At 35.6% G+C, this 12,684-nt stretch overlaps 1 protein-coding gene across 9 annotated transcripts in view; it reads left to right on the top strand.

The window, feature by feature from the left end:
• ADGRL3 (adhesion G protein-coupled receptor L3) overlaps window positions 1–12,684 on the top strand; it is an 851,742-nt gene that overhangs the window by 686,240 nt on the left and 152,818 nt on the right. For all 9 annotated transcript variants that reach the window (XM_036853251.1, XM_036853252.1, XM_036853248.1 and 6 more), the window contains 2 exons: window positions 1,620–1,723; window positions 12,025–12,210. In XM_036853251.1, the coding sequence (XP_036709146.1) occupies window positions 1,620–1,723; window positions 12,025–12,210 (290 nt within the window). The remainder of the gene's footprint in view (window positions 1–1,619; window positions 1,724–12,024; window positions 12,211–12,684) is intronic.

Below are 12,684 nucleotides of genomic sequence, written 5' to 3'. Positions count from 1 at the left end.
CCTTTATTACCAGTCATCGTAGCTGTTCTTTAATAGTTGGAGCCTCTTGACATTGTCAGGGATGATGCTGGCAGGAGCCAACCTCCTCTTACACAACATCCACTAGAGAGATCAATCCTGCGTTGTTTTCTCTAGGAGGTAGTCAAGAACTAGATAGCTCTCTGTCCCCACACCTTTTTCTTTTTGCTGATGTGATTCATAATATCACCAAATGGTAACCATATTATTATTTACCATTTTAAGCCAGAAATAGTTTGATTTCTTACTGTTACAGATATTGATCTTCATAAAACTAATACTTGACACCCTGCATAAAATTTGCATTATTGCATAAAATGTGTAAATAAAACAAATGCATAATAGACGTCACTAGACTAACATTGTTAGGGGCTGTGATTTTGGGTGTTATTGATTTGGTTACTTTAATAAGTTTGTCTTAACAAAGTTTCAATGTGGAAATGTCCTTCTGAATTCCATGGTATATGAAGTGGTGGGAAGATAAGAAGATATATAAAAGTGCACATTTAATTTGTTTTCATCAAAGTGTTTAAAAATATTCTGAGATCTTCCTTCCCTTTATGAAGGGGCACAATATTTAGTTCCAAAGTTTTCTGTGGTATTGGAATCAGAAAACATTTGGAACTTTTCTCTTGGCGCTGTCCCCTTAGTTCTGGACCTCAGTTCCTTTATCTCTAAAAGAGAAATAATAACAGCCCCCCTTTCTTCAGATGTTTGTTGTAAAGGTTAGTGAAATACTGTATTTGAAAGCAGTTTGCAAACTGCAGAGCAGTACAGAAATATGTCATTCTTGTTCTGTGAAAATTGAGAAAGAGATTTACAGGAAACCTTCTGAAGCCCTCCCTCCCAGGTGACTGTGCTTACTCTGCAGTCTTCTTTTTACCCTTTCTCTGTCCCCTCTGCTGTGCCCCTGTTCAAGGCCCACACAGTCTTTTCTCACCTGAATTATTGCAATAGCTTCCTCACAACTTCCATATCACTCCCTGAAATTCATCCTCCATGCTGCTGCCACAGTTATCTTTCTACAGCCTAAATCAGCCCATTTGTCTCCTCTGCGTAATGGTCTTCATTGATTTTCCAGCACCTACAGATGACAGACAAGGGCATTTATGATCTGGCTCTGCCAGCCTTTCCAACTCCATTAAATACAACTTCCCTACCCAGTAGACCTCAATTCAAAACACTTGATGATTCCCAAAGACAGCATACTTTTCCTTTGCCTGGAATGCCCTTACCCACCTTGTTTTCCTGAAAAACCTGCAAACTGATTCCTTTAAGACTCAACCGCTACCTTGCCTCTGAAAACTCAAGCAGTAAGCCCCATGGAGGCAGGTACCACATTCATCTAATTCATGAAGCTATTCCCTGTACCTGGTATAGTTGTCAGCAAATGCTTTAAAAACATTGAGTGTTTGTTGTATTATGTTTCTCTAATGCTAGTTGCTTGCTAGGCACTGTACATGGTGTTTTAATAGACATTACCTCAGTTTAATGATCATAGTCTTACCTTTGCTCATATTTGAACATATTATGGATATAAAGTCATTATAAGAAAGATGGTTTGAATATTTGAAGCAGACCTATTTCTCTCATTATTTTAGGAGTATCAACTTATCTATGCCTGGCTCCTGATGGAATCTGGGATCCCCAAGGACCAGACCTTAGCAACTGTTCTTCTCCTTGGGTCAGCCATATAACACAGAAGGTAAATCGTGTCACTTACAAGGAAGGCTTTGCCAGATCCAGATCCTCTGTTGTTGATTATTACTGCTGAAAACAAAATAGTCAATAATTTTTTTAATTAATGTGGAAAAAATTCTCCACTTTATTTTAATTTAAGATTTAATGACAAGCCTAATATGCTATGAGCTAATTCTAGGATTTTGTTGTTCTTAAAGGGGAAATCCATGCACTTCCTCTAAGCCAGGCAGTATTGCTTATAATAATTTTATTATTAATAAAATTTTTATGGTATTGTGAACTACAGATATAAAAGTCCAAGAGGTATTATAAATCAAGCAAGCAAAAGCTTCTAGCATATATACATATGGATTTTCCTGTGGAAATAATAATTACAAAAAAAAAAAAGAAGTCTACCTTTGGAATCTTAATCCATTTGATAAATGTTCTGTAACCTAATCATTTATCAGTGTTAAAAGTATACACATGTGTGACAGAATCTTGCAGACTCAAATTTGCAGGGCTTATTCGGTTGCAATATGTTGAACATTTTTATTATTAATGCACTGTGGGGCTTTGAATTGATTTCATTGCAAACAGAGACCAGATGTGCATTTATGCCAAAAGGGCTATGGGATGAATCCTTATTATAGCAATTTGTGCGGATTTATGCACTCTTAAAATGGAGAGTCCTTCTATGTTACATTAGCTATGCTGAGGAATTTCTGAAAGAGATTTTTCCTGAGAAATATTACAAATGATGGCCTTACTAAAAGCCTCTCTGTGCCATTTGCTCTTTTCTCTATTTGTTTTTAACCAGGCTTATCCTCAATAATATACTGTACAATAATCCATAAATATCTACCCAGTAGATTGTTTAGCAGATGAGCCATAACCATCTATTTACCCTAAATCATGGAAGAACAGTGGTTATATTGACTCCAGTTACCCTCTTACATGTGCATCTCCATACTTGTTGCTATTCATAATGATGCTTCTCCAGTTTCAGTACTGTTCCTGCCACAGTTTTTATGTCCTTTGATTTTATTACAATGTAGCTCAGACCCCAGGGCAAGTAACTCTTCCTGGATGTGATCAGATTAAAAGATCAGTAGCATATCTCCTTACATTAGCAACTTTTAAAAAATATTCCCTACATACTAAGCCTGGGGGGTTAATATTAATTCAGTAATAATTCACCTAGAAAGCTGAGTGTTTTCATGATCATTCCTGAATACGGTTGGCCTATTTCCTTGCAGAAATTACTGGTGACTTTAACTGATAATGATGCTTAATTCTTTTCTTTCCTCTGCAGACCTGCTAATCTTGTGACAAAAGGCACAATTCCTTGCAAAGAGCAGACAGCTCTTGCCCATTTGATTTAGGGATGGAATGTTTTTGTTTTATAGCAAGTATGTTCTGTTCTTTTGGAGCATTTCTGTGTAATCCTGTAGCACCTGTAAAATTATGTTGTATTATAATTATATTAAGATTATACAATTTAGAGAGTTGGAATTTATAATAATACCTTAGCTTGATTACTTATAAATTTATAGAATTGTCAAAAGTATAACAGGAGGTTTTTGAGCCCTGTGAATTGGCTTATGTAACTATTGCCAGGTCAGTGCTGGAGCTGGTGTTTAGCTGGGTCTACCTTTATCAACATGTCACATTTAGCCACAACACTGGCTACACTGTGAATAGATCATGATGGCCTTTATATCCCACACCCACTTACCTAGTCTCTCTTCACTTCTCTCCACTCTTTTACTTATACCTCCAACTATTTATGCTATTCATTAAACATAAATGATAGTTGAACAGGTTATCACAAAACTCCGACACTTTTAACTATTCACATCGTAAGCTTCTGAGAGAGAATTTGTAGGCACTGTCCACAGAGTTATTTGTCCCTATTTTCTTTCTCTTTTTTTTTTTTTTTAAATACATTTATTTACTTATTGATTTTTGGCTGCTTTGGGTCTTCATTGCTGCACGCAGGCTTTCTCTAGTTGCAGCAAGCGGGAGCTACCTTTCGCTGCAGTGCACAGGCTTCCCATCGCAGTGGCTTCTCTCTTGTTGCTGAGCATGGGCTCTAGGTACACGGGCTTCAGTAGTTGTGGCTCACAGGCTTAGTTGCTCCGTGGCATGTGGGATCCTCCCAGACCAGGGCTCGAACCCATGTCTCTTGCATTGACAGACAGATTCTTAACCATTGCACCACCAGGGAAGTCCTATTTTCTCTCCCTCCTTCCCAAAGCATCTTCCACAGAATTCATCCCTTTGCTCATTTCCTCCCTCAGTACCTGAGTCCCAAAAACAAACAGATGGAACCTTTGAAGAGGGTTTGTTTACAGTGGCATTTGTGGGAGCAGAGGTGAACTGCAAGGGATTGAGAGGAACCCAGAGCTAGTAACAAGGATGGAGCTGTTCCCAACCCCAGGCCTCTGGTTGCCAGATCAATGGAATGACGGAAAATTGGTAACAGAGTATCCTTGAGAGGAAAGATGACCTATAGACAAGAGACACAACCTAGCCTCAGGCAACTTTTCAGAAAAGATCTAGGGCAATAAATACTCTGATCTCACCCACTCACCTCTTCCACCCTCCTCGCCTGCCCAGCCTCACCACTGGCCAAACCCAAACAAAAGCCAGAGAAGAGGGGTGCTCTTACTAACATCATGTAAGTCCACCTCCCAGGGCAGAGAGAAGGATGGAGGAGGATGGAAAGAGGCCTTCCTTGAATTAGCAGATGGAAAGTAACCAGCAGAGTTCACAGTTTTTGCTTCCCTTCTCTCACCCCTCCCTTTCCCATCCCCCTCTCTTCACCGCCCCTCTCTTCCCTCCTTCCTTTCCCTTGTTCCATTCTCCTTCCTCTGTTCTGACCTCCCTGCTTTTCTTTAGTTTGTTGGTTATGCCAGTGTGAAAAAGTAAAAGTGAAATAGGTACCCGGAATGATTTGTTCCTTCCCTCCTCTGCTCATTGTGGTTCAGACTTTTAAAATAGAGTAACACTTGTTACCCGCAATAAAAGCATAGATGAAAAAAGAAAAGAAGGGGTGATTCTCTCATTTAAACAGTGTATTCAGTTTTCCCTCTGCAAGTTTGTGGGTGAACGTACCTTGGAACATGAGGCCCGTCTCTTATGGCTTTATAGTGCCTGTGGGGAATTCCTGAGGGCTCTTAAGGAAAGACCACCCTGGATCGCAGTCACTGCATCTTTGCCATGGGAGGATCTTTCATTTTGTTATTGGTACTATTCACTCACTGTGTGGCAGGCACCGCTGTAGACAGCAAGTATACACAAATAAATGGGTCAGGATGCTTTACTTTAGTTGGAGAAAGCAAACCTTAAATTTTCATGTTCATTAAGAAATGAGTAATGTTTTTTTCCCCTACAGTCAGGCCAGGAGGGAGAAAACAAGCAAAGAATCTTGTTGGTTTATGACTCACAAATGAATTTAGGCCACTTACATACTGGTGAAATTATAGATTACATTTTGAGTGATATTAAAGAGTAGATTACATTTCACTAGAGAAAATGTAAGCCTTTAAAGGCAGAAGAAATTTGTTACAAACTGGCCAGAATACTTTCATAATCATGAGATTTAATAATTTGTATAGAAGGGGAAAAGCAAAAGTTGTACAAAAAGGTGCAGTGGTGGAGTGTAGGGGCAGAGAGGGAAAGAGAGATTGGTAGGTGGGTGGGTGGGTGGACGAATGGGTGGACAGAAAGGTAGGTACAAAGATAAACAGATGATTGGATGCAAAGATAGATTAAATAGATAGTGAGATTAGGTACATATGTCTTCAAATTAATGTTTTAAAAATATGTTTCTGGTCATATTGGAAGCCAACAAATTAGTTTAGAGTTCTGCCTTCTCTAACACATGTGGTAAAATATCCTGTTTTCTCACATTCCTTTATGACTGCTGAAATCATAGTCTCTAGCTTCAGCTTGACCTCTAGCTTGGACTCAACTTATCAAAAAGGAGTTTATATTTTCTATTTTGCATACCTTTAAAGAATTCATTGCACTTTATAATCCCTCCTGTCTTTTTTCAATTGAAAATTGTGGAATTAAAGTTGTGAAGACATTCCGTATTTATTTACATGTAAAGTAAGGTCTGCTTCCTACTTCATTACCTGGTCCAACTATTATAGGAAAAAGATATGCCTGAATTGTTACTGGGAAATAGTCTTCTTATTTCTAGCAAACTGAAATATCTTTTCGTTTGTTTGCACACAAACTACTGACAGCTTTTGAGATAATGTAAGATTCTTCCTGCATTTTCTAAAGAAGGATGTGAAAATCTAGAAATGATGTTGCTGTTTTACGGTATAAAATAAGCCGGTGATTTGTTCTGGAAGACTGGTTGAATCCTGTCATCCAGATCTTAATTACTCCATTCTTTAACCTCTGTAGATCTACTATAGAATGAAAGTAAATTGCTTGTTAATTTGATCAGAGATTAGTGGAATTTCCACATCTTCAGGCTCATTTAGCCTACATTCAGTTGTAAGCTAGAAACATTTTATTGTTTATATACCTACTTGACTCAGATTTATAGAAAAATAGGCAGATCTTTCAAAGAAATAGTAGCTTTGTACTTAAACAATATGAGTAACTTCTTCATGAATTGTTTTGACACCTGATTAATATTTGATATAATAAATCCCATAAAATGTCAAAGCTTATTTCAAAGAAAACTGTTTTTCCTTGTGTCAAAATTTGAAATGCAAATAGTATCCATCTCTGTCATAATTATTATCCTTAACTACAGCTGCAGGGTTTTCCCTCCCCTATTGAAGCCCTAGGTATAATCCCACCATTTCAATACAGGCATTAATTTACTAATCCTCACAAAACTCATAAGATTTCTCAGTGCGCATGTACTTATTTCTGAGAAATAACTTTAGCAGAATAAAAGAAATGTTAAAGATAGACATTGTAATGATGTCTTTAAGCTAGAATATATGAAATAACTATTTCAATCCTGCCTCTTTGCACAGAAGACTTGAGGCAGATTCAAGATATGTGTATATTTTTGTATGGAAATAAGATAATAATAACAGTGGTGAGAGAAATAAATAGGACAATCAGAAAGAAGAGTAAAAAAAAAAGAGTAGCTTCTGGATGCCCCTGGAAAGAATATGGTTAGTGAAGGCCTGGTCTGATAAGGCAACCTTTGAACTGAGCTTGAACCTTGAGGTCACAGTGACTATGAGAGAGTCCAGTTGATGGCACCACTGCCATTAACAACAAGAAAATTGGAGATGACTCTTGGTGCCTCCCTTTCCTTCCCCTCACACATCCAATCAGATAATAGCCCTCTCAGGGTACTTGTAAATCTCTCCCAACTCAGGCCAGTTGTCACTTTTCTCCACTGCTACTACCCTTAATCCACAACAGCTTCTTCTACTGCTCTGGCAGTAGAAGACCTCACAGCAGGTCCCCTTTCATTCACTCCTGAACTCTCTAATCCATTCTACTGAGTTTGATTTCAAATATAAGACTGATTAGCCCACTCCTATTTAGACTCTTTAGTACATTCACATCACTCTTAGCACAATTTTCCAAAATCGTCATCATGACTTCCAAAGTGGGACTACTCAATCTGCTCCTTGCTTACCTCTCCAGTTGCCTAAACCCCAGTCACAAGTGCCCTTTGTGCAGCGCCCTTAAGACTCCCTGCCCCCCTCTCCTAAAAGCTGCTCTCTCTGCCTGGAAGCTCCTGCCCTCATCCCAAGCTAATTCCCTCTTTTCTATTTCATCTCAGATTACACATTCTTTCTCAAAGAAGTATTTCCTAAATTATTCCCTAACTTCATACACCAGGTTAAAATGCCTTTAAACTACTCTACCGCACTGGGATTCTGTATTGCCCTCAAAAAAACAAATCAAATTCTTGTGCAGTTACTTTATTGATAGCCCTTCCCTTACTAGTACGTAAGGTCCTGTTATTGGGGACCATTTTATCCCCAGACTTTAGCATAATACTATTAGAAATTCAAATTTTGGTTAAAGAACAAATGAACATTTAGACTGAAGGAACAATTGTTGAAAATATAAATAGAGATAGAGATATTCTATTTTTTAAAACTAGATATATATATTTAATACATACAGACACACAATTTGTGCTATGTAGGTCCCAAATTGAATTCTGAAGATAGAAAAATGTGCTTTTTCTTTCTGTTCTGCCTTTAGTACCCTGTCTTCCCAAACCATGATTATTTAGACTTCGCTTTTTATATAGCATCTTCTTGGCTCTCTCTCCCCACCAGTCCCCACCAGAATTTTATCTTACCAAGTCACCCTCAACTTGTCTTTTAACTTTCAACTTATTGTTACTTTCTGTTGCTTTCCCACCTAATTTCCAGGTGTTTATTACCCCTGTACTATATTCCAATAACACCCCATATACATTCTGTTATTATAATTGCACTGTTGAGTTAGTATTATCTGCCTTTATGCACCCTCCCCCACAATACCAACTAGTAGAACGTGAGATTCCTGAGTGCAAGAGCCACATATAACATTTGTCTTTATTTCCTTAGGAAATAACAAGTGTCCAAATGATTGTTGAATGAATGAAAGAATTTTACTATGATTTCTTCAATTTTAAGAGGAAGAGAGGATCATAATGAATAACTGGTTATATTAGTTTTTATTTTACTTTAAAAACATGCTTATCACATTTTTATTCTAAACATTTTTGTAACTTATTTGTACTTTAGTTTTTTTCTTACAACTTTCTTGTTGGTGAACATTGAGTTCCAGAGTTATTTTGGGGGATTAATTAGATTTATTCTTCATAAATAAACACTTGAGTGCTAAAATGTAGTTACTATTTTTAAGATAATCCACTAGTGATTTTCATATTTGACTCACGGTTTTACAACACTACACTATCTGCTATTGACACATATATAGGCAGCATCATTATCTTTTATGTTGCGAGCAGTAATATTTTGACTTATTAGTCATTTACATTTTCAACTTTTTCATTACTGTACATAAAGAAAAAGTTTAAATTTTTATATTAGGGAATTACATAAGCCTCCTTTTTCATCTTATCATGTCCTACCCCAATGTTATAATAATTAATAATTGAAGACTATGTTTGTACAACTACACAGAAAAAGAAAAGAAATTGAATTACAATGTGAAAATACCTATTTTTTTGTTTGATAAGTAATTTTGTTTTTTATAATGTTCCCTGATAGCTGTAATGAAAGACAGTACTTGCATCTTTAGTTTTGAAGATGATGTATGAAAGAAAGCCTATTATCTACTTTAGTAGATCTCAGCCTTTTTCCAACAGCGCCCATTTAAGTGAATCAAAAGACTCCAGAGGTCCATGTGCCTTGACATTTTCTCATAGAAAAAATATTATGTGGTAATAAAGACATAGAAGAAAACAATACAGTAATAATGATAATAAAACATACAAGTGCATAATGCTTAACAAAGTAAAACAATAGTAATTCCACAAATAGATTCATTTTTATAAGAATAGCGTAGGTGGGAAACTACAACAAATGCAAGACTCTATGAATGGTGGATGTGGCATCTGTCACCCCATTGATCTCCAGGGTTGATTCGGCTGATCTGGCTGGCTAGGCGGGTGTCCCCTTCCACCCTCACTGCTCCACGTGCATCCCTTCCAAAGCTGCTCGCTTGGTTGAAGAGGATGACCTTTCCCAATAGAGGAGGACCATTCTTCATTCAAGGGTATATGAGTAGGGGCACTCCCCTGCTAGAACCTAAAATCAAGCTCTCAAGGTCCATTTGTAGGAGAACATAGGGTAGTCAAGCTTCCAAGACTCTAGAAATATCCGAATGAGGTGCTGCATGTGGCAGTCTGCCTTTCTATAAAAAAAAAAAAAAGATTCTATGAGTGGTGCATTGATTAAAAGAATATCCCTTTGGAAAATGATAGGAATTCCAGCTATCTGGATACTCATGTGCACAGGAGTTTTGCAACATTGCCAAGCAATTGTATCAGGTGTTCAGACTTACTGATGGAATATTGAATTTGAATACTTCATGAGTACTAGCATTTCATCAATTTAATTAACAAATACTGAATTTTATAAATCATTAATTGCTTTACTAGATTACCAGTAAGTAGCCCTAAATTATATGTAATGATTAAATGTGTGGATTATAATCACATTTACGTCACTTTGTGACCACTTAAAAGTACTTTCATGATCCATCAGTGGGTCTACATTGACTTTGTTACACACTTATCCTTGAACCTTACAATCTATTCCATTTGGTCTTACAAGTATCTCAGGTTTTCAGGTCCTGACCATAATTTACAAATTCAATAAATTTAGTGCAAGTGTTTTTTTATTTTAAGGGTTTCTAAAAAGTACCAATTAACTATATAATAATACTTTAACATATTCTTCTTGTAATACATTAATATATTCTTCTTGTAAAATTTAAACATTGAAGAAAAGGATTTGTTTTTTGATTTCCATGTTTCAGATTTTGTTCTATGTGTTTAAACATATACACATATATATATAAACATAAAATATTTACATATAATATTTATTTTTCATAGGTAACATGTTTATATGCTACTCAAGTTGTGTGTTCATATTTCACAAATAACATGCCTATATATATTAGCATATAAATAATTTTTATACTTGCATTTATTTTAACTCAATATTACATGTTGAAGATTAACGTTAACAATATTGTTCTCCTTCATACTTTTAAACTGTTGATTAATATTCCATAGTATTTATATACATGAGCAGTTTTCCACAGTCATAACCCATTTTGTTTTATAAGCAAGCTAGAATGAACATCTTTGAACATATCTCTTTCATAACAGTGGGATTATTTTTTATGGTTGATAGTGATAAGACAAATCTCTGTCTTATACAGTCTTCACATTTCAGAGTTTAATAGACACTAGTAATTTACTCTACATAGGAAGTATGCAAATATACACATTCAGTAGTAGTTTATGATGGTCATATACATTTTTACAAATCTTTGCCAACACTTTGTTATTAAACTATTTTTACGTTTTTGAATTAGGATTTTTCTATATACTTGAGAATGTGATTGTTAACAATTTAGTTATTCCAATTTCTCCAATTTATTCATGTTTCTTTAACATTCAATACCGCTAGGGATTTATTAAGCATCCCTGAGTAGATAGTGATAACCTATTTGACTAAGAGTTTTTGTTGTGCCCCTTATAGCTTTCTGGATAGCCATTAGGAAGATAGCCTTACAAAGAGAGGACCTTTCTGTTCGGGATTCTAAGTTCTGTATTAGACTGTGTTAAAAATAGAAAAAGAGAAGAAAAGAAAATTTTCTAAATAACGACACTATTATATATTTAAGTAGTAATAGAGCAGGCTAAAGTCAGGAAAGATACGTGCCAAACCATTAACAATCTCTGGGAAGTGGGAATATATAGAGGCAAAAGAAGAGACATTCATGATTTTTGCATTGCATACCTATATCTGTATTGTGTAAATGTTTTATAATCTTATTTTAGTCTATTAGTTTAAAAATGATAAAGGACATGATAAATTGGGAAATCACACTTACTTTCTTTTTTTAAGTTCCCCAGGCCTTCCTTATAAACTAATATATATTCCTATCTTCTTATTACCCAGAGCTATCAAATTTGCTCAAGTAATCATAGGGTATTAGTCTATCTCTTTTAACATCTTTGGATTGTTGACAATTTGAAAAATTCTTGTAGAATATACTTGAAAAAGCAGCACGTACTTTCAGAAAAGGAAAGTGCTAGAAACTAAGCAATAGTTTGCTACCTAGTACATTGGGAACAAAATCTCTTACTTAGTAAGAAGATGAAGAGCACTTTGAAAAGCAGGGATTTTATTTGGAATTAAATTTTCACAGAGTTTAGCAGCCAGTGACTATTTGTTGTTAACCAAGTGCTAAACTAGGCATAATGGAAAATTTGTACTGGCCTCTGTCAACATCCAATTTAGAAATGCATAGAGAAAAGTCATAGGGCAAACCTTTAGAAATGCATAGAGAAAAGTCATAGGGCAAACCAGATGGGTAAACTAAGAACAATTTCTAGAAGTTAGACTCCTCAAGAGGAGCTTCCTAAAGGCATGAATTTCAAGTTAAGTATTGAAGAAAATAATGGATTAGCAGGAAAACTTAAGGAATGTATACCAAGTAAAGATGGGGTTTAATAACTTTCTTGCCTCAATGATTAAAACATATGCAAAAACAATTGTCCAAAGAAACCAATAAAATTACTTATTTAAGATCTCTTTCCTTTTTGTTCTGTTTTCAAAATTGTAGTTGAAATCTGGAGAGACGGCTGCCAACATTGCTAGAGAACTGGCTGAACAGACAAGAAATCATTTGAATGCTGGAGATATCACTTACTCAGTCCGGGCCATGGATCAGCTGGTAGGCCTCCTAGATGTACAGCTCCGGAACTTGACCCCAGGTGGAAAAGATAGTGCTGCACGAAGTTTGAACAAGGTAAGGACCTTAGTTACATGTATCTTTAAAGTTGTAAAATCAGTGAGACTTCCCTGATTAATTTCTTTCTTTCCATAAAATCAGATCATTCTAAAGAGAATTGCTAGCTATATTCAATTCACTTCACTATTGCAGTATAATAATGACCTTATTTGACTTTCAATCTAAGGAACAATAACTGATATCTCTCTATATGTATTTTGAATTTACAATTCTATTTTCCATAGTACTCTTTTGTATACTAAATTCTGACAGGGTTAACTTAATATAGATAAATGCCATTTCTTTTGGGGTTTTTTTCCCTTTCAAACCTTTATATTAATATAATTAACAGTAAAACAAATGTCTAATCAACAAGCAGAAATTTAGAAAATAACAATGAAAAAGGATATTAGTAATACATTATAGATTTTTTAAAAAATCATTTAACCTAATTAATATTACATTAAAAAAACTCATAGGGCAAGTATTTGT

Source organism: Balaenoptera musculus, chromosome 5 (assembly GCF_009873245.2).
Source record: "Balaenoptera musculus isolate JJ_BM4_2016_0621 chromosome 5, mBalMus1.pri.v3, whole genome shotgun sequence".
NCBI lineage: Eukaryota > Metazoa > Chordata > Mammalia > Artiodactyla > Balaenopteridae > Balaenoptera > Balaenoptera musculus.
The sequence above is the reverse complement of the archived record's forward strand: the minus strand, read 5'-3'. Positions and strand labels throughout refer to the sequence as shown.